Genomic DNA, 26055 nt, shown 5'->3' with positions numbered 1-26055 from the left:
GAAATAGAAAGCCAGATATCAAAACTATTAAAAAATAATTTAATTGAGGAATCTTATAGCCCATTTGCTGCCCCAGTTACTTTAGCATATAAAAAAGAAGACGGTAAGAGAACAAGACTATGTATAGATTTTAGAGAATTGAACAAAATTGTTATTCCCCAATCACAACCATTTCCGTTGATTGAAGATTTAATGATCAAAGCTGTGAATTGCGAATATTTTTCTACTTTTGACATAAATTCAGCCTTTTGGTCAATTCCTTTGAGAATAGAAGACAGATACAAAACTGGCTTTGTTACACAAGAAGGACATTTTCAATGGACGTGTCTTCCGTTTGGATTAAAGACTGCGTCAGCCATTTTCCAAAGAATATTGGGAAATATTATAAAAAAATACGAACTTTCTGGTTTTGCAGTAAACTTTATAGATGACATTTTAATTTTTTCTAAAACTTTTGGAGAACATATATTACATATATCTAAGTTACTTGAGGCAATACTAAAGGAAGGCTTAAAACTGAAATTTTCAAAATGTACTTTTGCGGAAAAATACGCAAAATATTTGGGTCACATAATAGAAAATAATTCAGTAAGGCCTTTGAAAGATTATTTGTCTGCTGTAAAAAACTTTCCACTTCCAAAAACAAAAAAAAATATACGCCAATTCTTAGGAAAAGTTAATTTTCATCATAAATTCATACCACACAGTGCAATTATTTTAGATCCATTACACAATTTATTAAGAAAAGATGTGAAATTCATATGGACTGCAGAATGTCAAGAAGCATTTGATAAAATAAAAACATTATTATGTTCAAAACCAGTTCTAAATATTTTTGACCCAGAACTACCAATATACATTTATACAGACGCTAGTATAAAGGGTGTAGGAGCGGTTTTGAAACAAAAAGATAAAAATGAGGATATAAGACCAGTTGCTTATTTCTCAAAAAAGTTAACTGAAACTCAAAAAAAGAAGAAAGCTATATATCTAGAGTGCCTAGCAATAAAAGAATCTATAAAATATTGGCAACACTGGCTTATGGGAAAAGAATTTATTGTATATTCAGATCATAAACCATTAGAAAACATGAACATTAAATCAAGGACTGATGAGGAACTAGGAGATTTGATGTATTATTTATTTCAATATAACTTCAAGATAAAATATAACCCAGGAAAATCCAACCAGGAAGCCGACTGCTTAAGCAGAAACCCAGTTTTAGAACCACACGAAAACAGAGATGATTGTTTAAAAGTTGTAAATTTAATAAGTCTACAAGATATAAAGAATGACCAATATAGAAATCAAGACCTACAAAAACAAAAACTTATTAACAAAAATGGAATTTACTACAAAAAGAATAAAAGACGGGAAAAGATTATATTATCAGAACAGATAAGCATAAATCTTATAAAAGATGTTCACGTTAGTTATTGTCACATTGGGAGGACCCAGATGATAAATAAATTAACACCATTTTATACAGCAAAAAATTTCATCAAAAACATTAAAGAAATGTGTGATGAATGTGAAACTTGTATTAAAAACAAATCAAGGAAGAAATCAAAATATGGTTTAATGTCTCATTTAGGTCCTGCAACACAACCTTTTCACATTGTATCAATTGATACCATTGGCGGTTTTGGAGGATTACGATCAACAAAAAAATACTTACATCTTTTAGTTGATCATTTCACAAGATATGCTTATATTTCTACATCAAAGACACAAAGCTCCACAGATTTTATTAAACTAATGAAAAATGTTACAGAAACTTACAAAGTAGATATGGTATTAACAGACCAGTACCCTGGTATCAATTCCAAGGAATTCAAAGAATTTCTGAACCAGGAAAGTATAAAAATGATTTTCACTGCTGTGGATACACCTTTTTCAAATGGACTTAATGAAAGGCTAAATCAAACATTAGTCAATAAAATAAGGTGTAAGATTAATGAAAATCAGAATAAAACAGCATGGAGTACAATTGCGCAAAAATGTGTAGAAAAATATAATGAAACAGAACACACTGTTACGAAATTTGCTCCAAAATACCTTTTACAAGGAGAAAATGTGAATATTTTGCCAAATGAACTGAAATCAAGATACACTAAAGACGATCTAGAAAGAGACAGAAAACTAGCTCTGGAAAACACACTAAAATCTCACAATTATAATAAAAAAATATTCGACCAGAATAGGCAAGAATATAGATTGAAAATAGGAGATAGAGTATATGTAGAAAACGGAAATCGTTTAAATAGAAAGAAAACCGATGAATTAAGAATTGGACCGTTCAAAATTGTACAAAGGATTTCCAATTCAATCTATGAAGTTGATACCGGCCACAAAAAAGCGGAATCAAACTTTTATCATATCACAAAACTGTATCCTGTTCTTAATGAGAGAACAATTATAAATTAGAGAACATTATTTAGATAAAGTTCTTTTTTAAGGGGGGGAGATGTAAAAAGAAAACCTCTTTAATATTATTTCTTTTTGGTAATTTACTTTTTTTTTCATGACATTGTCACATTTTAAATATTCGAAACATTATTATTGACTTAACAGCAAAACATTAAAATTTTTATTAAAATATAAAGTAGATGTAAATAATAGCTTTGAATGTTGTTTTTATATTTTATTTATAGGTAAGTTTTAGTTTAGTATTTAATTTAATTATTTAATGTAAAACTTAATATTGTAAATAACAATTATATTTTATTTATAGAAACACAAACAAGCTTTTATTACTACTATCACATTCATGTGAAATAATTATCATTATATATATAACAGTATAGTATATGTAAGACAAAATATTAATTTGTACAAACGAAAAGGAGATTTAAACCCACGTCTTACTAGACACGGGCATAAGTTAGTTATTTCTGCATATCGTCTCCAAAGAGTAAAAAAATCTTTTGTAGGTTTGGGTGTACTCTTCTATAATAAGATCCCCAAGACTGTGATGGACCTGCCAATGCATAGCTTTAAGCAATGTGTTAAAAAACATTTACTTAGTCGAGGGTACTACAACATTGATGAGTTCCTTAATGATAAAGATGCACTATCGAACTGTATGTTCGCTGAACTGTGGCGCTCTCACTAGCAACTAGCGACCTCCACGCGGCTGCGTCTGCCGTGTTATTGTGTTACGTAACGTCGGCACATCGCACGACTTATCTGTGCATTACACGGATACATTCGTTTCAAGTAATACCTGTGCACTCGTACCTAGAGCTGAGTGAACGTGCACACGTATTACTCTAGCCTAACAAAGACTTTGCCTAATGTTTAGCTCTCGTCAATGAGCACTGGGATAGCGTACTGGGTCTACTCTACGGTCTGAGATCCCCTTCCGAGTTGAGAGAGCGCACTCCCATGTTCGGCGCATACTATTCCATAGACCAGGGCCCCCGCTACCATATGTGCAAAGTGTGCAATGCACACGGGCGCCAACCTTTAGGGGCCAAAACCAAGGGCCCAAAAATGTTTGCAAAAAAAATTACAAAAATAATCAATACATCAAAATATTATAAAATATCGAACAAACTTTCGAACAAAAAAAGATTTTTTAAAATTCATTAAGAAATGACGAAGTTATGAGGCAACAAAACAAAACAAATAAAAAAAAACATACGCATCGAATTGAGAACCTCCTCCTTTTTTTTGAAGTCTGTTTAAAAAGAGAATTCAAAATGCCTTAAGGAGCGCCAAAATAATTTTTCGCACAGGCGCCAGCAGCCCTTACAGGGGTCCTGCCATAGACAACGCTTGCTGTATGTGGCGGACTGGTGCTTCAGTAGAATTCACATAAACGAAACAACACACCTACTCTTAGGACTCAATTAACGAGCTTATATAAAAATATCGGTACGTATAGTGTCTACCCTAGATAAAAATCCAGTGTACACCTGATTCGATATTGTTTTTTTTAAATTATTTATTCTGGTCTCAATACTCATATCAAGTGACAAGTAGTTCAATAGACCTTTGAGGAAGAAGTTTCGTCACAACCACTCGACAGAAGAGCCACTCGTGGCGACACTCTCGCGCAGCTGTCGACTGGCAGCTAAATGTCACTCAAATGTCAAGCTAGCGTCGCCCACGCGCTTACCACGAGGGGCTAACTTGAGTCGTCGCAAAAGGTACTGCTACTGGTTACAGAACAGGTGTCTTTAGCCAAGTAAAGTTGGTCAGATAGAGTATTATTGACATTATTCAATCCTCATTGATGATACGATAGCCCAGTGGATATGACCTCTGCCTCCGTTTCCCGAGAGTGTGGGTTCGGATTCGGTCCGGCGGCAAGCACCTCCAACTTTTCAGTTGTGTGCTTTTAAAGAAATTAAATGTCACGTGTCACCACTGGCCAGTACGGTAGCCAAGTATAAAGTTATGAGGTAGCAGGTTACAAATGTACAGATCTCAATGTAAACTCTTCGGGAAAGTCAGTAAGCAAAAATGTATTGAAAAATTACAATTTATTCATTTATGCGTCAAATTCTAGATCACTTGATTACGTTACAAGTAATTTTAGTGAAAGATAATTGATTTTTTCAAAGAAACCCCAACTCGTGCGAAATCTTTTACGCTTCTCGGGAATACTTAAGTGATCTTTGTTAGTTTGAACCAAAGAAGGGCAACAAACTATTGACTAACACAATCACATTCACTTTCAGTGAGCAGAAGTCGGAAGGAGCGCACGGCGCGGTCGTGTCGTGACCCACTCCCGGCTCACGACTGAGGCACGGAGCACCGAGCGATCCGATGAAGTAACAGTTTCCGGGAGCAAAGCACCAACACAGCGCTGCCAGCGTTAGGCAGTGATTGCATTTCAAGATTTTCACACGGTGTCACTGCTGCCCAATAACAGTTTGTGCCATATTACAAAATATAAACATTTGAAAATGGTTATACTGTCATTTATCGGTCGTCAGAGTTTCGTCGGTCAATCTGCAGAGTGCACCACGAGCTGGTGATGTTGGGAAAACTACTAGCCTCCTCTTACACCACAAGGCGGCTGAAGACCGTGGTGTTTGGGAGTCTATCATCATATCAGCCGATGCACGTCCACTGCAGGACATAGGCTTCTTGTAGGGACTTCCAAACATCACGATTTTGAGCCGCCTGCATCTAGCGAATACCTGCGACTCGCTCGATGTCGTCAATACACCTGGTGGGGGGTCGCCATTCCAGCACTTTTGGACACCAACGTCCTCTTCGAACTATGTGCCCCGCCCATTGCCACTTCAGGTTCGCAACTCGTTAAGCTACGTTGGTAACTTTGGTTCTTCAGCGGATCTCATCATTTCTATGCAAGGGGCACATGTCCAGCATTGGACACCCACCGCCTGAATATCGACGTTGACGAGATAGACAAATAGCTGTCGGTCGGTGGAGCGGGAAGCCGTGGTCAGCGCAGGAGGCGGCGTGTGCCACTTTCACCGCGCGGCCCAGTTCCCCGCGCGCTTGCGCCACGCGTTACGTCACGCGGCATTGTGAAGGCCGCGCGTTTTCGGCGCGATTAGCTCTCCGCTTGTTGCGTTAAATGCTCATTATGTTATGTTGCGGGCCGAACGCGGTCTGCGAGTCGAGCAGCCGTGAGGCACCGGCGCCGTGTTGTTACATATTACTAGATTGTATTACTTCGGCGTAATTGCAGCTACATTTTGTTGTTATTCAAATGTTAAAAACAATAAAAATGGAAAACCAGCAAAATAAAATTTATACAGAAAATTTTGCATAGGATTTTGCAATTAAATTGTCCCAGTTCATCAGATCTAAAGCATCAGCTTTAGTGTTTTCTGTGATGTCAGTCAGGTTAAAAGAAAATGGTAATTTATTTCTTCATTGTCTGCACGCTACTAATATTAAGCGAGATCTTCTTCGGACTGCTTCAAACTGTCTTATTGGTCTGATGTGGTTTCGGATGACGAGGTCCTGAGTTCGAATCCTGGCTCAGGCTATATGAGTTATAGAGTTTTACTTTCTTGGAAAGTTTCTGTTAAAATTCTCACGCCTCGATGAGCACGTTAAGTTGTTTGTCCCGGTCATTATCTGCCTGTGTCATTAATGAAATTAACAATAATCAACAATTAACATTCTGCCTGGCCTCACCAGACAAGAGGGAGGCCTGACCCCGTTGTGAGCTGTTCATATCACAATAGGCTGATAATGAAAAGCTTTACTCGTATGGTTAGATTTTTAAGTAACTAAACTTACTCAAAATCTAATCTTACGAGTAGCTTCAACCCAATCTTTTTTACTTTGCACTGTTTCCAAGAAGAGAAATAACATGTAACGCCTGGCTCACACGCACCGAGTGGACGGTGAAACGACTGAATTATACAAGGCTGAGTGAGTTTGGTTTATTTGAATACGTAATGACGAATTATTTACATTTGGGTCAAGTTGGTTAGTATTGTGACAGAATTGGTATGTATTTAATTAAGGCAGCAGAAACTCTGCCCGACCGGACAATATAGGGAAGGGTGGTAGAAGGTGGTTCCACCCTTCCCTTCCCTGACGCCTTTACAGAGACGACTGTGTGAGACAACTCAACTTGTAAGAGAGTTGTGACCTGCGGCGTGCGGGGCGTGTTTCAGTACTGACGCCCGAAACGTGGTAGGTGGTAGGTCCAACATCCGAGTGCCGTAATACACTTGAGGAGCAGATGCCGACTGTGTGATACGAAACATGCACTTGGGTTACTGAGTGCATATATCTATAGTAGTAGATAACTTCTATTCTGTCTCTATTGGTTGACATTTTGTCTTTCTCTCCTCGCACGCACATTAGGCCCACTACTTGCAGTCCGTGTGGGGAAACGTAGGTGTGATGCACTCGTTCTACTGAGCAGAACATGTCCAGTGACCGCCACGCCTCTTAATTCGTTGGAAGGCTCCGCCGACCTTTCGGTGATGTTTACACGTGACTCGGCTGGGAACTACTCACTCGCTACGTGTGAGCAGGGCATAACGCGGTATTGCAGCACTGTTACTCAATGTCGGCGGCCGCTGCGCTCGTGAACCGGCTGTTATCCAACGGAGAGTATAACATAACTACTATTATAGAACATTGCAACTATTACAGCATTTTTGTTGTTGTTGCAACTTATTACGATTATCCGTGCCCTATATTAGTATATATTTTAATTGGAATTGGCGAAGTTTTGTAACACGATTAGCCTGATGTGCTGCCGTGAACTATGAGAGGATATATATAACTATGTCTCTTGAACAAGACAAACATTCCCGTGTCCCTTCATTTAAGAGAAAAGCTAACATAGATAGGATTGTTACGACAAGAGTACAACAGGTGGGACGAACACTAGAACTGTTTGCATTAATGTTTGGCTGTTTAGTGCAGCTAATGAGTCTTATATTAGCTACAGATGGTAATTCGCGGAACTTCGTTACAGGTTTGAATGTGTTGAAGTTGGCCAAGGGATATACCTACGCTAACGTCTTGCCCTACATGTACTGCCTTGCACTTGTAAACTATAATCAACATTTGTATCAAATCCCTTTGCCTGGGGGCTGCAATACTATGCAGGTATTTCTTCAAGTAAACTTTCTCGCAATGACCTAACTTTTACTTTTGTACTGTAAATAATCCAATTTAAAATGAAACAATAATTATATATAATACTCACTGTCTGTGAGGTCAGCATCGTTCCTCTCCTGCGTCAGGCCCATGGCTGGCCGCGCGCAAGCCTCATCACTGCACACAAAAACAACTCTGTAGCACCACAATGAACATTACAGGACCTATCTGGTAAACATATGTTTGGTTTTTTTTTTACATTATAAAGGCGAGCACTTTACTGTAATCATGCCTGATACTAAATAATGATGCATCCTACGGTGGAACGTGCTTACCTCTAAGATGCCTATAAACTATTTGCACTACTCAATGCCTCATTACCAATGAGCCTTGGTATTTTATAATTAGCCTTCTACCCCAGCGATTGAATCCAGAGCAGCACGCTGGTATTTGTCTGATCCACCCTACAAAAATGGGAGCAGTACTCCATGCACAATCTAACCTGAGCTTAGTATAGAAGTAACACTTCATCTTATTGAGGATACTGAGCTTTTTACCACCTGTATCTGCTTTGAATGATTTTGTTGGTGATCGGAATACATGATATCTCTGAAAGTAAGAGTAAGCTGGAAAGAATTCCTTTTTGGTGTGAATAAAACACCCGTGTTTTGGTAGCATTAAATTTGACCAGATTAGCATCACAAATAACATTCAAAAGATCTGTTTTATATCTGTTTCCTGCCACCCATAACAAACAACATCAAAGCAAAAATGAATAGGCTTCTTCTAGGCAAGCTCTTAGATCTCATTTCATCATCAGGCATGATTGTAGTTTGGGAAGTTAGACAGTAGAAGCTTACCTCAGTAGTCTCTCCCGGTAGCACACGACGGTGCGGCGCTCGTCGTTGTGGCCGATGGAGAAGGAGGCGAGGGTGGCCGTGAGCTGCTCCACGCAGCGGTGGATCAGGAAGCGCCGGTAGTTGCTCACCGGAGGGAACACCAGCACACTAGCAAACAACCACAAGCTTACGTAGAACACACACAGAGAATTAAGGAAATTCTCAGGAAATTTTCCTTCACTGTTTGAGATGTGTAATGTTTAATTTCGTAAAATGCAGATAGCTGAAAAGTTGGAGGTGCATATGCCCTGGACCAGAGTCAAACCTACAGCCACCAGAAACAGAGACAGAGGTCATATCCACTGGGCTGCCACTAATCTAATAAAAGTTAGAACAAGTTCCAAGTGTTTCTACAGTATGAGATATAGATTGGCTAACATTTTCAAAATAATAATCCTTTGTCGTCACATTCAAACTGAATATGAGAACTACACAGACTGATCCTGACTATAATAAACATTCAAGGAAACATAGTAAATGTTTGTGTACATGCAGTCTTCCACACTTTTTATTAGTTTTTTTAGACCCTAGATCTTTTCTATGTCTTTACCATACTTCTTTCTCAACCACATTCAGTAAATTATAAAACAATTATTTGGAGACATGTAGGTGTTTGTTATCACTTACATAAAATACTGATTTCAATTACACTTTGAAGTCAGACATCATGAACTGGTTGATCATAATTTTATATAAAATTTGGTGGAAAAACACATTTCAAATGGTCAAGCTATACAGGGTGCTCAGGAGTATTTCCCATATCTTCAAGGTGTTGACAAGTCTAATTATAGGAGCCGAACTGCATAACTAATTTTTTAAACTAAAAATAAAACTTTTTATGTTTTCATACAAAGTAATTCAAATAATTCCGACTATCCATGTAACACAAGCCTTTATCTATCCTTGCATTTTAAAATACTTAATTGTAGTGGTAAGACTGTCAATATGAGATATTGCACCTGGCACTCTGCACTTCACTAGTAAGCTACTTCATGATATTTATCAATGAATAAGTTTGGCTAGGTCATATTAAATGGATGCAATTTAACAGACACAATTTAAGATCTAGTTACAAAAGAAATATTTTTTACTCCAAAATATTCATTTTAGAACACATGCTCCTTAGACATTTTTAATTAATTTTCCTTAAAGAATATAACCCTAGAGCTATGGGAAATACTTCCGAGCATAAAATGTCGAGTATGAGTGGTTGGTGACACCGCACCGGAAAACGCAGTGTTGGTCCTCCGACCGAGGACATCAAGCGATTATGTTTGTTGCTATGCTAAATATCAAATTGTCATCAGTAACGGTCCCATCATGAGGCGCCGCACACGCGTCCGGCGCTGGTCACACTGGTGGCCGGTCTCCGTCTCCGCTCGGCCGAATCCTGCGTCGGTGTGCAGAGAGCGAGCCGCATAACCTTGAAGCCCAACCGACTTACAAACAACCTCCCGATTTACAATAATAGAACGCGCTAATATAACGACTTTAAAGCGCAATAAAAATAGCTCACGCGAGCCTACGTACATCGGGAAATTAGATAGAAACGAACCAAATAAATAATGTTTACCTGTCAACTTTTTTTTCGGCTAGGAAACATTTTAGGTCTTCGTTGACATCGTCGACGAAGTTCTCGTCGGCCAGGCTCAGAAAACGCTCCACCGTTTTGGCACCCAGTTTGACGGCGGGCTGTTTGTTTGAAAATTAACAAAAAAATAATATTCAAATTCACGTGCCAAAAGAAAACTATCGGTCGTCCATTTTCAATTTTTCATCGCGTTTGACATTTTCTTTTTGACACTAGCTTAGCAACAAGTTCATAGATTATACAAAAAAAAATCATAGATAGTAAATTACTAATTGCAATATAATATCGGAGGAATTCATAGATTTAAGAGTGGGTACAGAGATGGAGGAATTCAGCTATGTGTTTGAACTCCGCACCAACTCTTAAATCTATGTGTATAATATAATTAACTTGTTTGATAATGTGAATCAAAATAGTATACTTTTATTTATTTTCGATGTTGCACAATAAAATGAAGGATTAAATATTTAAATTTAGGGACTATTAAATATTGAAATTTAATGACAATTTTAAGTCCTACGCATAATTTCATTCTATTTTCGGGGGAGTAGATTTACTTTGCTCTTTGCTCTATTGGGGATTAAAAAAAGAACTCGTCTGAGGTAAAACATGTATTTTTTTTTGTTGAATGCTGGCAGCACTAATATATAAAACGTCAATAAATTTGTTTTTGGCTTTTGGTGACTGTGTGTGATTTTCTTCTTCATTCATGTTTTCTTTTCATTTCCCTTGGTTTTGTTTTCGAATTATTGTTTAGATGTAGTGTGTAGCGTAGAGTGCTTGGTAGTGATGACAATGGAAAGGAGGATAAAGCTAAAAACCTTAAACAGCCACATCACCTGCAAGATCTGCCGCGGGTACTTCATCGACGCGACCACGGTCACCGAGTGCCTACATACGTGTTAGTACACACTGGAATTTACATTTAAAAATCAACAGCTAAACAATTGTCCTACTACTCATGTAAATTTAGATTGACTTGTTAAATAATATTTGAGACTTATGAGCAGAAGTTATTGGGCTAACCTCATTCGGTTGTGGTACTCAATAAGCTGTTTTCCAGAAAAATATCAATAAAATCTTCTTTCCTATATGAAACCAATATATACGGAAGATCATTGCATCCCTGCATTTGTCTAAATTTATTTAAAATTTGTACTTTAAAGTTAGATACTAATCCAAAATAGATTTAGATATACTTAGACCTATTTTGGATATTATTTTTACAACAAGGTTTCAAAATTATTATTGACTTGACTGAAAGACAAATTAAATGTTACTGTTAATCAGCTTCTACAAAAAAGTTCATTTGCTACTAGCAGAACCTCGCAATTTCAACTGCACAGTTCCCATTCTTGCAGAAATACAGGGATATAAAGTATAATATCCTATGTTGCTCACTCTTTTCAGCCCTATGAATCACCAAGTGTATTGGTGTAAGAATCTTTCTATTATTTCAATAGTTTCAGAGTCCATTGAATGCAAGCAAATCTAATCTTTCCTCTCTATAATACTAGTATTGAAAAGCCAAGTTATTATGTCTCTCACATTCCAGTCTGCAAGAGTTGCCTGGTGAAGCACCTGGAGGAGAACAACACGTGCCCAACATGCACCATAGTGATCCACCAGTCGCACCCGCTGCAGTACATCAGCTTCGACCGCACCATGCAGGACATTGTGTACAAGCTGGTGCCCGACCTGCAGGACAGTGAGTTGACGTGTGGCATCACAACATATAGTGATAGTTACTCCATGACCTGTTGGTGCAGTGACAAGCCCATGCGCCTCAGCAACAGGAGGCATTTGAGTCCTGCATCAGGCAACAAAATATTTAACTTTTTTAGCTTTTGAGAAATTCTCAGAATTAGTAAGTTAGTGGTGTAACACCTCATGCCTCAGCAGGTACACTAAGACATCTGTCCCATTAATTATTGTTAACATCTGATAGTGTTTGTTACAGAACCAAACATTGGCACACTAGTGTGGTGGGTCTAAGCTCCAAGTTCTCTTTCCTACACCCAGGGAAGCTGGCTTTTTGTAGTGGCACATTAAAACTGACTGATGATGATGAATGAAAATGAAATCACTATGATTGGTTTCTTTCAAAAAACATAAATACTTTCTAAGACAAAGTATCAAGGTTTATAGGTGACTGGAGCTCAAATTACTTATTATATAATTCATTTAGTTCTAGTTACAAACCTGACAATTACCAAGATTTTTTAATTACCAAGATTTTTTAAAGAATTGATTAACTTAACTAGTAAAATAACCAAATAAACTTCTAAAATCTTGAGTTAATTTAGTTCTAGTTTATTGTTATATATTATTATTATTATAGCTATATATTATAAGCTAATTATATATGCTGGACACACTGGACTATTGTTATACTCCTGTCTTTCTCACTTTTCTGGTAATAGGAATATTCTTTTGCTCGTTTTATTTTTTTTAAATCATTTCAACAACTGACAAGTTCTCAGTGACACTTTATATTTGCAGATGAAATTAAAAGGGAAAGAGACTTCTACCGAGCGAGAGGGCTCCCGTGTCCCAAGGATGCAGCCCTGGCAGCTGACAAGCCAGGTGCAGGCGATGAGCCCGAGCAACCTGACAACACAGACTCACATAGGAAGGATGAACAGGTGAGATTATTCTTATTTACTTTATTTGGCACAACCATAGGCTATAAAAACACATAGTAGTGCTGTGTTTTTTTTTATGAAATAGGAATGTTAGGGAATGTTAGGCTAAAGAAAACATTTAAGTCTATGGCAGACAACTTTGGTCTAAGAAAGCATTTCGTAAGTAGTAATCTGTGCCAGGCAACCTTAGTCTTAGACAAACATTTAGTAGTGGCTTACCTTAACCTAAACAACTTAATGTCTTTTTATTTTTACTGAATTGTAATACAATGTATAATGTTGTTATCTCCAGGTGAACGTGTGCTTAGAGTGCATCTCCACCTCGCTGCGGACACTGAAGCGGAGCTTCATCAGGTGCTCCGCGCAGGCCACCATCACGCACCTAAAGAAATTTGTAGCTAAGAAAGTATTAAATGGAATGGAGAAATATAGAGAAGTGAGTATTTACATTATAGTTACTTTCCAGTCATAACATTAAAAATTACAAAGTTTCATGGAGATATTTGTCATTTACAGATTACACAAAATAACAACCCTTCTGAGGCTTCATTAGTTGCGTCGTTTTCCATATATTTGAAAAATGGGGGCGCCCATCGGTGGATGGATTAAAAGTAGCCTAGATGTTATGCTCCAAGGTCTAATTTATCTTTGTACAAAATTTCATCCAAATCAATTCAGTTATTTTGTTATAGCCTTAAAATGGTAACATAGACACTCAGACAGACTTACTTTCACATTTATAATAATTATATGTCGTGTACGTCGATGACGAGAGACGATGGAGGGGGATCAGTTACACTTGTTCCGATCCATCGTTGAGACGGATTGGGTGCGTCGACCTCTTGCGCTGCGACTACCTACGTCGTCGTAACGTTGAACCGTTGCGATAATGCAAGGCGACGCACTATTGAGGCATCGCCTTAACGTGAAACACTTACATAAATGAATCAATATCTCCAGATCGACATCCTGTGTAACGACGAGCTGCTGGGCAAGGACCACACGCTGAAGTTCGTGTACGTGACGCGCTGGAGGTTCCGCGACCCGCCGCTGCGCCTGCAGTACCGGCCCAAGATCGACTTGTAGCACAGCGCTGCACTACCGACCAGCATCATACACATGTAAAAATTATATTTTTATGATACCGATAAGTTTATGAACTATGGTTTAAACTCGTTTGATAGATTGAAAAACGCAAATGTTATGAATTTTAGGGAAAATGTTCTTTTATGCAGCTCACAGTATAGTCAACTGACAGAAATCGTTATATTACGAAAACGTGTTATACAGTGAGTGCAAATCTTTCTAAAATCTAAATACATGATTAGATTTATCACCATAATGGTGAATGATATAACTACAATTCTAAAACATAGGCTTGAGATACCGTTATATATATATCTCGCGAAGACAAAATTACATTATTTGTCGATCAGTAGTGGATGGAACATATTGCTCCTATGTATCCTAGTTCAGACGTTATTGGTCGACTATGTCTTTATCTTTGTATGAGATATATCGAGGCCTACGGCGTGGACTATATCTCAATTAAACGAGTTTCTACTATAGAGAGTTGAGAACTGTACAACCATTGCAAGTATACGAACTGTACCACGCCGTTGCAGTGAGTTGATAGCTTCTGTCATATGAGATCACTTCTCTCCTGTCCTTTGGGTATATTCAATTAAAGGGAAACTAGTAATTTTTGTACTTTTAGCTGATAAGGATTGACAGTTTAGCTAATCTGACCATTATTTAAAATCAGAAGAATATATTTATTTATTACAATATACTTTCCTCTTTCACAAAATTGCATGAAAACTATAATAATAAGTTCAAAATAAAACGAGTATGCCAAAAAATCGACAAGTTCAGGCGGACTGTTTAGATGTTTTGATGAGAAGAAATTTATAAAGTTTCAGTTTTTTGAAGTAAAAATTCTTAATGCACGCTTGACTTGGGGAGTGGGCTGCTGAATGTGTTACGAAATGTGTGATCAGGCGAAGCGAACGCTTATTGAGAGGGAGAGCTAAATCAGTTATGTGGTTTAAAGCACTCGTTTTTATTTGAACTTATTATTATAGTTTTCATGGATTTTTGTGAGAAGTGAGAATGTCCATTAAATATATTTAGTGGTATCAAAATACATACTTGAAAATATAAAACAAAACTGTTTGAAACACAATTAAGTCATTACTTTTGTAGTCCTTGGGCACAAAAACATAATATTTATTAACGAACACACTGCTTAAACTCTGTATGTCATATTCATGTTGAGTCTGACTACACTGTGAATGTAGAGAACCATGGTGGGTGTTATCGTTCCGAGCCATCTTCCGTCTTCTCTGGAACTTGTTCCACAAGGTTGTTAGATTTTAAATATCTTTCATTATCTATTCTGCAATGTATGAAAATGAAAATGAAAAAAATCTTTATTGTCTGTATGTTCATAAATAAATAGGTTAGCTGATATCAAAAGTATTTACTGGTAGCTATATGAAGAGTGCGTACCGTATGGCTGTAAATATCTATATCTATACTTATAAAACTGTAACAGGTATTTTTTTAAAAATTTTAATTAATTTTAATTTGATTCCATTCAATTTGGTTATTAAGTATAACAGTTTTTATCTTTTTTTATTGTATGTATAATATTTGCACACAATTTATTATTTGAATGTTGTAAAGAAAAATAATTCTTGTAAATAAATGATTATTATTATTAAAATTATTACCTAATATTTTGTTCATAGGGCCCAAGGACTATTGTTATGGTGGAAAACTATTTATTTCACATTCTGTCACTTGTGAGTGAATAACAATATTTTGGTTGATGTGAAAATGTCATTTCGTCCATCGCTTGCATGTGTTGACATGTACATTGAGATCATCGATCTCCTATTAAAAAGTGGATGCACAATCAGCGACCAAAAAACGTCCCCACTCAATGAGTTCCAAACTCAACTTCTTGGCACTCAATTTGAGTAGTCGCATTTGCAAATTCAACCTTAAACTCAATCCTTAAGGTTGAATTTGGGATTTGATTGAATATTGGGCTATATTTAAAAGCCTTTAGCTTGGCCAGTTTTTAAGTGAAATTTTCTACATGATTGTGCGTCCTTTTATTATAAGAAGTCAATGATTGAGATGCATAACACGTCTAGAGTTGTTCAACTCAGTGTTTCCTGATACAGCTCAAACCTGTGATGGCCTTCATTGTACTAAAGCTGCGAGTTTGTCAGCCCATACTTCTAGCAAAGCTAAATACAATTTAAATTATGAAAACCTTCATCTTCTGGATCTAGAAGGAAAGACGCAAAAACGCCATGTGAACGCGTGCGCTTTGGACGCTTTGGCTTTCGCTTTACTTTAATTTGTTAATTAAATTTTTGTTGTTTATTAAGTAAATTTTATTTTGAATAATAAAAATAGGGTTTTGTAGTCGGCCAGTAAGCTTCTCAAAGTTGTTTGTTGTAGTTCCTTATCACAAAAGCAAAGAGTTCATAACATTGCTTTTTGTGAACATAATTGATATTCTTCTTAATATTAATTGTTAATTAGTTGAAATATAATATTATTAACTGTCCAACCAAACTCGCGGTAAAAATGTATGAACAATAGTTTGAACAGGTATTTGAGCGCTACATCTCTTTGGTGTAGTTCATCTCCAGTACAAGTTATTGCCGTTTTGTTTTACTCTGATATTTGTCTAAATTGGCATCTATACTCAGAGGCACAATTATCCGCCCACTTTAATATACCCGCGTCATATTAAAGTGTATTTAAGTAAAAATTGTGCCTCTGAGTATATTTTAGCCGAGATCTCTAGTTTGCAAGGTTAATTTGCGCTACACGCACATAAAATCCACTTGTACATTATATTGACTATTCGGAATTAACTAAACACAATTAAACTACAAATGGTAGCAATTTGTAGATAACTATAATGAAGTTAACAAGTGTTGTTACTCTACACCAGAGAGCTTGGCACGACTACAGAACCCTTCACTGAGCGAGTTTTGATGCACTTTATCATTTATTTAGTTCACAATTTGTTATTTTGTTTATAGAAGGAATGTTTTTTGTTGTATCTCATTGTTTTTTATTCTGCACGTGGGCCTTAATTCCCTTACACCAATCTCACTCTCTGACATCAGAAGGAGATTCAGTAGGCGAATAGTGTAAGTGAGTGAAGGCGCGGTGTGTCGTGAGTCAGTGATTGATTTTTTTATATAACAATGAATAGGTACCAATTATTTGAATTATTGTAAATAAAATATATCATTTAATTAGTTTTGTATTTTATTGTGTTCTTGTGGAAGATTAAGCCGTCTGCTTGGTCGCTGGATACATATTACAGTTGGCTCCAGATTCTCACCTGATGGTAAGTGATGATGCACTCTAAGATAGAAGCGGGTAACTTCAAAGGAGGAAGATTTAAATCCACAGCCTTTTCAGTTTCTACACCACATCGTACTGGAACGCTAAATCGTTTGGCGGTACGTCTTTGCTTGTAGTGTGGTAACTAGCCACCGCCGTGGCTTTCCACCAGACGTGCTGGTGGTAAACCTCAGACCTGAACCATTTAAGAAAACCTCTAATTTGAGGTAGATTGGAATGAAGGTTAGATCCATTGAGATTTTTAAAATTATTTTATTTTCAATTAAGATTAAAATAACACAAACGTTATTTAAAAAAACTGTTTATTAATAATATCAAAGTGCTCTTAAGAAATAAATAAATAAATAGAAATAATATCAGATTTCTTGCAACAATGCAAGTAACATTGTCTATTCCACTCTTAACACTTACAGTTTTCCATAATAATTATGTGTATCTGTTGAAACATCTTTTGTGATTAAAGAAAATCCTTTTAGTGACTCGTTTACACTCAGGTACTGTTCCAGAAGTAGGGATTTGTTTGTAACATTGAGTATTAGAGATTACACGTCGACACGTCAGGTGCACTGATCACCACACAGTGCACTAGGAGGCCTCGAACTTGACGCTGGGCGCGCGCTTGTGCGGCAGGGCGGCGTCGTCGGGCAGCAGGCGGCGGTAGAGCGCGGCGGGCGGCAGCGGCGCGTCGGGCGCGGCGTGCTCCTTGCGGTAGTGGCGGCTGAGGTGGCTGGTCTGCGAGAACTTGCGCTCGCACACCAGGCACTGGTACTTCTTCACGCCCGTGTGCACCTGCGCGACACGCACAGAAACATGTGTATCGTGTGCAAAACATACAGTAATAGCGCTGGACTGACAATTGCTGGACCGAGCACACAGAATAACATCCTCGTCAGTGCGAGGTATGCATCATCCTATCACAACACATGAATGGTTCTATCGGCTCGCAGTATGAATTATTCCGACCGATGGGAGACCGACTAGTGGCGACAAACGCGGCCGCACGCACGTTCGATTTGTTCTCTTGTTGATCTCTTCATGAATTATTTTGGGATAGGCGGGGAGAATAACTAGAGCAGTGGAGATGGATGTTGGCTATAGTCGAAAGGCACGAGGCATAATCAAGCATGATGTACTGTTCGCGTGTGTCGAGTGAAGCGTACGCACCACTTTGTGCTGCTTGAGAGCGGAGGAGGTGTAGAAGGTCTTGCCGCACTCGCACAGGTAGTCGCGCTGGCCCTTGTGCCGCTTGAGGTGCACGTTGTACGAGCTGCACGTGACGAAGCCGCGGTCGCACTCCTTACACTTGTATCTACAAGTTAGAACGTTATTTTGTTAAGTTCAAGAATACACGAGTGAAGAAAAACGAGTGCTTTCAAAAATAAAAAACAAACGCTATCTATGAGTCTACTTCAAAGTGCATTGCAACAAGTTCTTGAAGTATATGGTGCAATCCTCTACCTTGGAAGCTCTTTAAAGTAGCCACAAACGAACCGAAGGCGCAGACACCGTCGGTGAAAAGGAATTGGATGATTTGGACGACGTAAACAACGGATATGACACCACTCTGCTGCAGGACTGCGACATCATTGCAGTATGCTCAGGGTGTCGGTGCAGGATGGCGACCGAGTCGCTACCAGCGTGGGACAAACCATCGGACATGACACATCCCCAGCACAGGATAGAGTGAAATCACAGCACGCGCAGGGGCATTAAGCCTTGTACCCGACCCGTAGACCTCTGTCTCGATAAGGGCTGGAAGAAATCACTGGGGGAGTAAGGTCTTTGGAGGCAGTACTCCCTATCCGAGTCACTCGGAACGAGAAGACCCACGCTGCCATTGAAACAAGTACAAAAAGGAATTGTTTGAAAGTTATCTACGTCATCTAGTAGTAGTTCAAGTTTGCGCATTTTACTTCAATATCATTCATTGACTCAAGAAATCTCGTTATACTGGCCAGCTGAATGGAATCACAAGAATCAGGCTTAAAGCTGCGCCATTCACCTGACTTCCTTGTTGTGTATCCGCACGTGGATGGACAGGTTGCCGGACGTGGCGAAGGTCTTGTCGCACAGGTGGCAGGCGTAGGGCTTCTCGCCGTTGTGCGTGCGCTGGTGCACGCGCAGGTCCGACTGGATCGGGAACCCCTTGCCGCACACCTGGCACAGGTAGGTCTTGTCTCCCTTGTGCCTCTTCATGTGGATGGATAGCTGCGTCTTCTGCACGAAGTCCTTGCAACAGATCGTGCAGCTGAACAGCTTCTCTCCTGCCGCGACAACAACAACAAACATTCATTAATCAGCCCTTGACTATTGGAACACATTTTGTCTATTTCTCTTCACTTGGTCGTATGCTAGTGCTACTGGACCTCTCTGTTGAGAACTACAGCACAAACAACTATGCCAGAGATCATAAATTATATACTATCTTCATTGATGTGTTATGAACAGCGTGGGTGCCAACAGAGTGCCCCGGGGACGCTCAGTCCGGCCACTCATCAGCAGCGGCAGTTACCGGTGTGCGCGCGGATGTGGTTGACGAGGCCGGCGCGGCGGCTGAACTGCTTGGGGCAGTACTCGCAGTGGTAGGGCGTCTCGCCCGAGTGCACGCGCTTGTGCTGGAACAGCGCGCTGTGGCCTCTGCGACAACGAGAGCGAAACGATCACTTAGTTTTATTGTGTCGTAGGATTCTAAGAAGAATTACGCTAATTAATGCAAAATTCTAATCTCTATCTGTAAAGCAAAGGACCAAATAATTAAAATTTGAAAATTGATATCAAAAAAATTTTTGTTTGATTACCAAAAATGTCTCTTCAATTGGGTTCGGTTAAGCAACTGTTTAAATATAAACAGAGCTTATGACATACCATTAAACGAGATAACCATGGAAAACCAGCAGTGATTACGCCTTTTGGATTATTTGAATTTACGCGCATGCCAGTTGCCACCAGGTTACTCGATATAGCGCAAACTTTTATATGTAATAGTGTATTTGCAACCTTTGTATATTCTATTTAACAGATCATGTGCCAACATCCTAGGACTTTTTGAGGGACACAATCTTGGACCTACATTGGATACATATTAATAAAACACATGCAGATGAATTATATCACTATTGATTAACTCAATAAGTTTTGAAAACGATTGCAAGGCTGACTCACTTGAAGGCGGCGGGACACAAGGAGCACTTGTAGGGCCGGCTGTCGGTGTGGCAGATTTTGTGCGCCTTCAGGTTGCTCTTGGTGCTGATGATCTTGCCGCAGACGTCGCACTGGCTCGGCATGCGGCTGTCCGGCGCGGGCGCGGGCGCGGGCGCGGGCTCGGAGCTGTGCAGCTGAACCGGTGTCGATATGCCTGTATCTGAAATACATACCAATATTATAAGCACAACATCTTAGCTGAGTTCATTGTGGGTTGTTTGAGAATAAGCTGATACAATCAAAGCTTTTATTTTAAGAACTTCAAAATCACTATAAAATTTACAAAATTTATTACATGTATTGACAATTCAAATAAACATATTGTTCTCATAGAATAAATGGAATTTAACTTTTACTTAATGTCACTTTACTGAGCATAGTTACGAGCTTCAGATAGGGGATATTTTAAAATTAAGAAAACTTTTATTACAAAAAAAGATTTGAAAACTAATTCAACAAGAACAATTTCAAATTACGAGTACATACCTTTTTTTCTCCTTCCTCTTTTTCTCTGCAATTTGTCTCCATTCTCTATTTGAGCTGTAGCCAACAATTTTAGATAAGTAAAATACTAAAATTAAACAAAATTTTAATTCATTCATGTAGTGGGTCATTTTCATCTCCAATTATTATTATAATCATGTAACTGATGTAACATTACTGTAATTTATATCGAATGAGCAGACAACTTCAATAAATAATACCATTAGCAGATTTATTTGGTGTAATTTCTTCATATAGTAACTCATCAAAGTCTTTTCCAGGTTCCCAAAGTTTGTTGTCTTTCCCATTTGTTATGTGATTTGATTCTGCAATAAATAAATACTATTAAGCCTAATAAAACCGTTTTTTTAATTAAACACCAGTCAGAATTTAATTTCTTAATAATTGCTTAATTTATTTATTTACATTAATATCAACAATTAATAAAAAAATCAGTCAAGAATCCAAGAAGCAACACTATAAACTTTCAGACAAACAAAAAGAGTTAAGAATATCCTCAACATATATTACACTCCAAAAACAGGAGCATCTCCAGGAGATTTTCTCTCTGCAATGTTTTATTTCAAAATTCAAAATTCAAAAAATTCAAAATTCAAAATTCATTTATTTCAAGTAGGCTCAGTTTACAAGCACTTTTGACACGTCAGTTGACTATTTGTAAAGATTCTACCACCGGTTCGGAAGGCAGGTTCTGCTGAGAAGATACCGGCAAGAAACTCAACAGTTGCTCTTTTGAAAAAGTCATACAGTATTACAATTTACATTTGATAACAATTAAATTACAATTTCTTATAGTTTTATTTCCTGTGTGAAGGTGGAAGCTGATCCAATGGCCTCCAAGCACCTTTGTCGTTAAGGAACTCATCAATAGTGTAGTAACCTCGACTAAGTAAATGTTTTTTAACACATTGCTTAAAGTTGTGCATTGGCAAGTCCATCACAGTCTTGGGGATCTTGTTATAGAAGAGTACACCCAAACCCACAAAAGATTTTTTAACTCTTTGGAGACGATATGCAGAAATAACTAACTTATGCCCGTGTCTAGTAAGACGTGGGTTTACATCTCCTTTTCGTTTGTACAAATTAATATTTTGTCTCACATAAACTATACTGTTATATATATACTGACAGGCTACTGTTAAAATGCCTATTTCTTTAAACTTTTGACGAAGGGACTCGCGTGATTTTAATTGATATATTGCTCGAATTGCTCTTTTTTGAAGTACAAATATAGAATGTATATCAGCAGCCTTGCCCCACAACAAAATACCGTAAGACATTACGCTGTGAAAGTACGCAAAATAAACAAGTCTAGCTGTATCAACATCAGTAAACTGTCTTATTTTTCTCAGTGCAAAAGCAGCTGAGCTGAGTTTACCTGACAGTTTTTCTATATGAGCACCCCACTGAAGTTTAGAATCCAAGGTCACTCCCAGGAAAACTGTGGAATTCTTTATTTCTAGTGTTTCACCATTGATCATTATAGACTTATCTAATTTTATAACATTTGGTAATGAAAACTCAATACATTTAGTTTTCTTTGCATTTAAAAGTAAGTTGTTAACAGTGAACCAATGCGACACATGCGATATGGCACGGTTTACATCGTCGGAATTATCTTTACTTCTGTCACTCTTAAAAATTAGGGATGTGTCGTCAGCAAACAGTACTTTCTCACAGATGCCGCTAACATGGTGTGGTAAATCGTTTATGTACACTAGGAATAGAAAAGGACCCAGAATTGAACCCTGTGGGACGCCCATTGTGTTAGAAAAACCGCGAGACTTTGAATCATTTATGCATACCTTTTGTGTTCTATCACTAAGATAAGAGGCGATGAGATCGAGTGCAACACTTTTTATGCCATAGTGGCTTAACTTAAGTAAAAGAATGTTATGGTCAACACAATCGAATGCTTTGGACAAATCACAAAATACACCAATAGCATTTTTAGCATTTTCCCATATATGTTTTAAAAGTTTAGCACCTGCATCAGTTGTACTGCGACCTTTAGTAAAACCATACTGTTCAGGGTGAAATAAATTATTTAAATTAAAATGACTTAAAAGTTGATTTAAAATGAATTTTTCAAAAACCTTACTAAGTGTTGGCAGTATTGTAATTGGTCTATAATTATTAACATCAGTTTTGTCACCTGATTTAAAAAGTGGTAACAGTTTGCCATGTTTCATTAGGTTCGGAAAGATACCCAAATCCACACATTCATTAAAAATAATAGCTAAGTGGGGAGCAATGACATCAATGATGTTAGATATTACTTTCACTGACATGCCCCACATGTCTCCAGTTCTTTTTAATTTTAACAGTTTAAAAGTTTTTTTAATGTCTGATACAGTTATATGATGAAATTCAAAAAGAACGTTGCACTCTTTAACATGGCCTCTTAATATCCTCTGGGCTTCCGTAGCAGAAGAGTCCAGTGAATCTGTTAACAAGATAGGAACATTCTGGAAAAAGTCTTCAAAGGCATTAACAACCTCGTTATCGGTGTTTATCTTTTTATCATTGACAATTAATTCAAAACTCATATCACGTGGTCTAATTTTGCCTGATTCTTTATTAATTATGTTCCAGGTTGTTTGTACCTTGTTTTCAGATTTTATTATTCTATTTTTGATGTGTAATGATTTTGCAAGAATACAAACACGTTTGAAAATTTTTGAATAGTTTTTTACATGTTCTAAATATGTTCGCGTTTGATTATACTGTTTCTCCTCGTACAACTCGTACAATCTGTCTCTACTTTTGTAAATGCCTACAGTAGCCCATTCGCTAAACTTTAATTTTTGAGTAACATTAATACGTTTAAAGTTAAAAATTTTACAAAACTCTTTGTCTATTGTCTTGAACAGCGTACCAAATAGCCTGTCTGGGTGACTATTTTCAAATGAAAGACTTGGAATTTTTGAAGAAATTATGCTTTTAAATCGCTCTAATTTACCTTCAGTTATCGGCCTATACTTGAACCATTGGTTGCTATTGGATTTATTGTTTAAAATAGTTATTATTTGACCACTGTGATCAGAGCCTAATTTATTTATTATCATCTTTTTTTCAATCACACAATTGTAAAATATATTATCCAGACATGTCCCTGAAGTAGCCGTTATCCTAGTAGGTTCATTAAAAGCATGAGTCAAATTAAAACATTTGAATTTGACCAGACGGCCAATTCACTAACATTGACATACATAAGATAATAATAAAATTAACATCAAATTAATAACAACCACTTTAAAGCCTATTTATATTCTGTAAAGCTATTGTTAACAAAAAACACAAAAGTTATCTACCTAGTCTATGATGTCCACAAAATATACATTTTTATCTATAATCTCAATTTTGATCAATATACAATGAATATGAAATTAGTGACTTGAGAATTATCAACAAGTTGGTAAGTATTGTGGATGTCTATACTAATGCAATTTACGCAGCCAACAGGGCTGCGTAAATTGCAACCACTCGGTCTCCCCACTCTGGTTGGAACCATTTGTACTATCTATAGATAAACAGAATGATTTATTTTTAACGTCTGACAAACAGACATCTAAATTAGTGAATTGGCCTGCAAATTTTGTATGACATACTTGCAAAGTGGCAAATATCTTCTTTCCTTAGATTCTCAGTGTGAAAGCCAGTCCATTGTGTGGCAGTATTTGTTTTAAAAGAAAGTATAAATTGTAGATGTCAACACTAACCTTTTAATGTTTTTTTGAGTTTGATCTCTCCTAGAGCTACATTGTCATCATCTGCATCCCAACTGTCACCATCTGCATTTTCAGGCTCTGCAAATAGATTTAATTTTAGTAGGTAAGTACATTTAAAATTTAGTAAATAACATTTTTGATGTCACAGTAAAGATATTAAAAAGTACACAAGGTTAGATAACTAATAACATTAGTGAAAAAAACATACTCAAAGTACCATGCCTACTACTATACTATACTAAAGCCAAACTCAACGTGCAATGTTTATCAACAAACAAATTAAAAATGGTGTATACAAGTACATGGCTAATAATAATTTTTAATAGATTTGTTTCTAAATTTATAAAAATAAATATAAATATGATTAATAATAATAAATAGATGTAGTTTATATCTTCATGACAAAGAAACAATACATTACTTACAAAATGACATGCATTTATTTCTAATTTATTTGTTGATAGACATTGCACACCAAATTAGACTTTAATAGTGTAAATCATACTTAACAAAGTGTAGCCTCACCAGATTTGACACCATTGTCGAACACCTTGTTCTCCTTCAACATCAGCTCCAACTGCTCCTCCAGCTGCTCACTCTTCACCTCAACATTCACTACATGAGAATCTTCTGTTTTGGGTACAACTGAATTCTCTAAATAATGCCTCAATCTTTGGTCATTTTCTGTACATTGTATGTTGAATGTGTATGTTCTTTTGAGTGCACGACTGCAATCTTTACAGATGAGACGCGGCAGACCATCTTCTTTTACAGGCTGGAAATGCTCAATGTTTTTAATAATAATATTTAATCTAATTGATGATTTATTTGTCATTTTAACTGCCTACTACACTGTTAAGGCTAAAAATCTTTTGGAGAGGGGACATATAGCTTAGACTCATCACGCTGAACGAATTAATTGTTAATCTAATTAACAACCACTATCAAATGTTAATGGATAATGACAGGGACCAGATTGACAGCCTAATATACTCTATGAGGCATAGGAGTGTAAAATCTCATGACCTTGTGATCTGAAACCACTAGACCATCTGTAATCTATTCTAGACCATGGAGACAGGAGCAATTTATTAGTAATACTTTGCATGCCAACCCGCATTGGCACATACACTCCCCAGTAAGGAGGGAAGTCTGACCCTGTAGTAGTAAAGCTTTCATTAGCAAAACAGTAATGTACCTTTAGTGTAGTACAATTCGATAACATATCGCAGTATAAAATATTTCTTTTAGCGTAAAAATTTGTATAGATATCGAAAGTTAGCTTGGATGATTGTAAGCAAATTCTGCATATACTTTTAAAATCCATGATTTTATAGACTATTAAATACTTTTCATTACACTGATAATAATATTACACCACCGATAGAACTCGATTCATTTTATTAATTATTATTTATTATTTGTTAATTACAAAAGAAAAACAATACACGAAAAAATAAACCAAAAACACAAACATTGACATTTCATTTTGACAATTGATTGACATTTTGCAAGATGAATTTTTTTTA

General features: G+C 37.1%; 3 protein-coding genes across 5 annotated transcripts in view; 1 reads left to right on the top strand and 2 right to left on the bottom strand.

Moving 5' to 3' along the window:
• The window catches only part of LOC112053070 (coiled-coil domain-containing protein R3HCC1L), a 36753-nt gene extending 26500 nt beyond the window's left edge, over positions 1–10253 (bottom strand). For both annotated transcript variants that reach the window (XR_008251992.1, XM_024092347.2), the window contains exons 1-3: positions 10027–10253; positions 8415–8561; positions 7664–7731 (exon numbers count right to left, since the gene is read on the bottom strand). Coding sequence is in view for 1 of the 2 variants with exons in the window: in XM_024092347.2 (XP_023948115.2) it covers positions 7664–7706 (43 nt within the window). In the remaining variant the exon portion in view is untranslated. The remainder of the gene's footprint in view (positions 1–7663; positions 7732–8414; positions 8562–10026) is intronic.
• A 451-nt stretch (positions 10254–10704) lies between these two features.
• LOC112053068 (polycomb group RING finger protein 3) lies at positions 10705–16981 on the top strand. The gene is made up of 5 exons (XM_024092344.2): positions 10705–10945; positions 11600–11752; positions 12547–12689; positions 12982–13125; positions 13650–16981. Exons 1-5 carry the CDS (start codon positions 10834–10836, stop codon positions 13773–13775), a joined length of 678 nt encoding a protein of 225 aa, XP_023948112.1. The 5' UTR covers positions 10705–10833; the 3' UTR covers positions 13776–16981.
• A 394-nt stretch (positions 16982–17375) lies between these two features.
• Positions 17376–26004, bottom strand: LOC112053067 (zinc finger protein 501). 2 transcript variants are annotated; one of them, XM_024092343.2, is made up of 10 exons: positions 25725–26003; positions 25052–25301; positions 24518–24604; positions 20996–21100; positions 20778–20831; positions 20253–20451; positions 19603–19727; positions 19093–19354; positions 18255–18399; positions 17376–17879 (listed from the first exon to the last, which is right to left on the bottom strand). In XM_024092343.2, exons 1-10 carry the CDS (start codon positions 25851–25853, stop codon positions 17676–17678), a joined length of 1560 nt encoding a protein of 519 aa, XP_023948111.2. In that variant the 5' UTR covers positions 25854–26003; the 3' UTR covers positions 17376–17675. The 2 variants fall into 2 exon arrangements, with proteins under 2 accessions (XP_023948111.2, XP_052744422.1); XM_052888462.1 differs by lacking the exon at positions 20996–21100 and having other exon boundaries at positions 25725–26004.
• Between the last annotated feature and the right edge of the window lie 51 nt (positions 26005–26055).

The sequence above is a fragment of the Bicyclus anynana genome, chromosome 22 (genome assembly GCF_947172395.1).
Source record: "Bicyclus anynana chromosome 22, ilBicAnyn1.1, whole genome shotgun sequence".
NCBI lineage: Eukaryota > Metazoa > Arthropoda > Insecta > Lepidoptera > Nymphalidae > Bicyclus > Bicyclus anynana.
This window is presented reverse-complemented; position numbering and strand designations above follow the sequence as displayed.

What these genes read in the sequence shown, in the direction of transcription:
- LOC112053068 (XM_024092344.2), top strand. Translation starts at nt 10,834, where the DNA reads ATGACAATGGAAAGGAGGATAAAGCTAAAAACCTTAAACAGCCACATC. An exon ending in CACATAGGAAGGATGAACAG is followed by an intron (nt 12,690 to 12,981) that starts GTGAGATTATTC and finishes TGTTATCTCCAG; the next exon opens with GTGAACGTGTGCTTAGAGTG. An exon ending in GAATGGAGAAATATAGAGAA is followed by an intron (nt 13,126 to 13,649) that starts GTGAGTATTTAC and finishes CAATATCTCCAG; the next exon opens with ATCGACATCCTGTGTAACGA.
- LOC112053067 (XM_024092343.2), bottom strand. Translation starts at nt 25,853, where the DNA reads ATGGATTTTAAAAGTATATGCAGAATTTGCTTACAATCATCCAAGCTA. An exon ending in AAGAGGAAGGAGAAAAAAAG is followed by an intron (nt 20,452 to 20,777) that starts GTATGTACTCGT and finishes TATGTATTTCAG; the next exon opens with ATACAGGCATATCGACACCG. An exon ending in ATACACAACAAGGAAGTCAG is followed by an intron (nt 18,400 to 19,092) that starts GTGAATGGCGCA and finishes TCTAACTTGTAG; the next exon opens with ATACAAGTGTAAGGAGTGCG.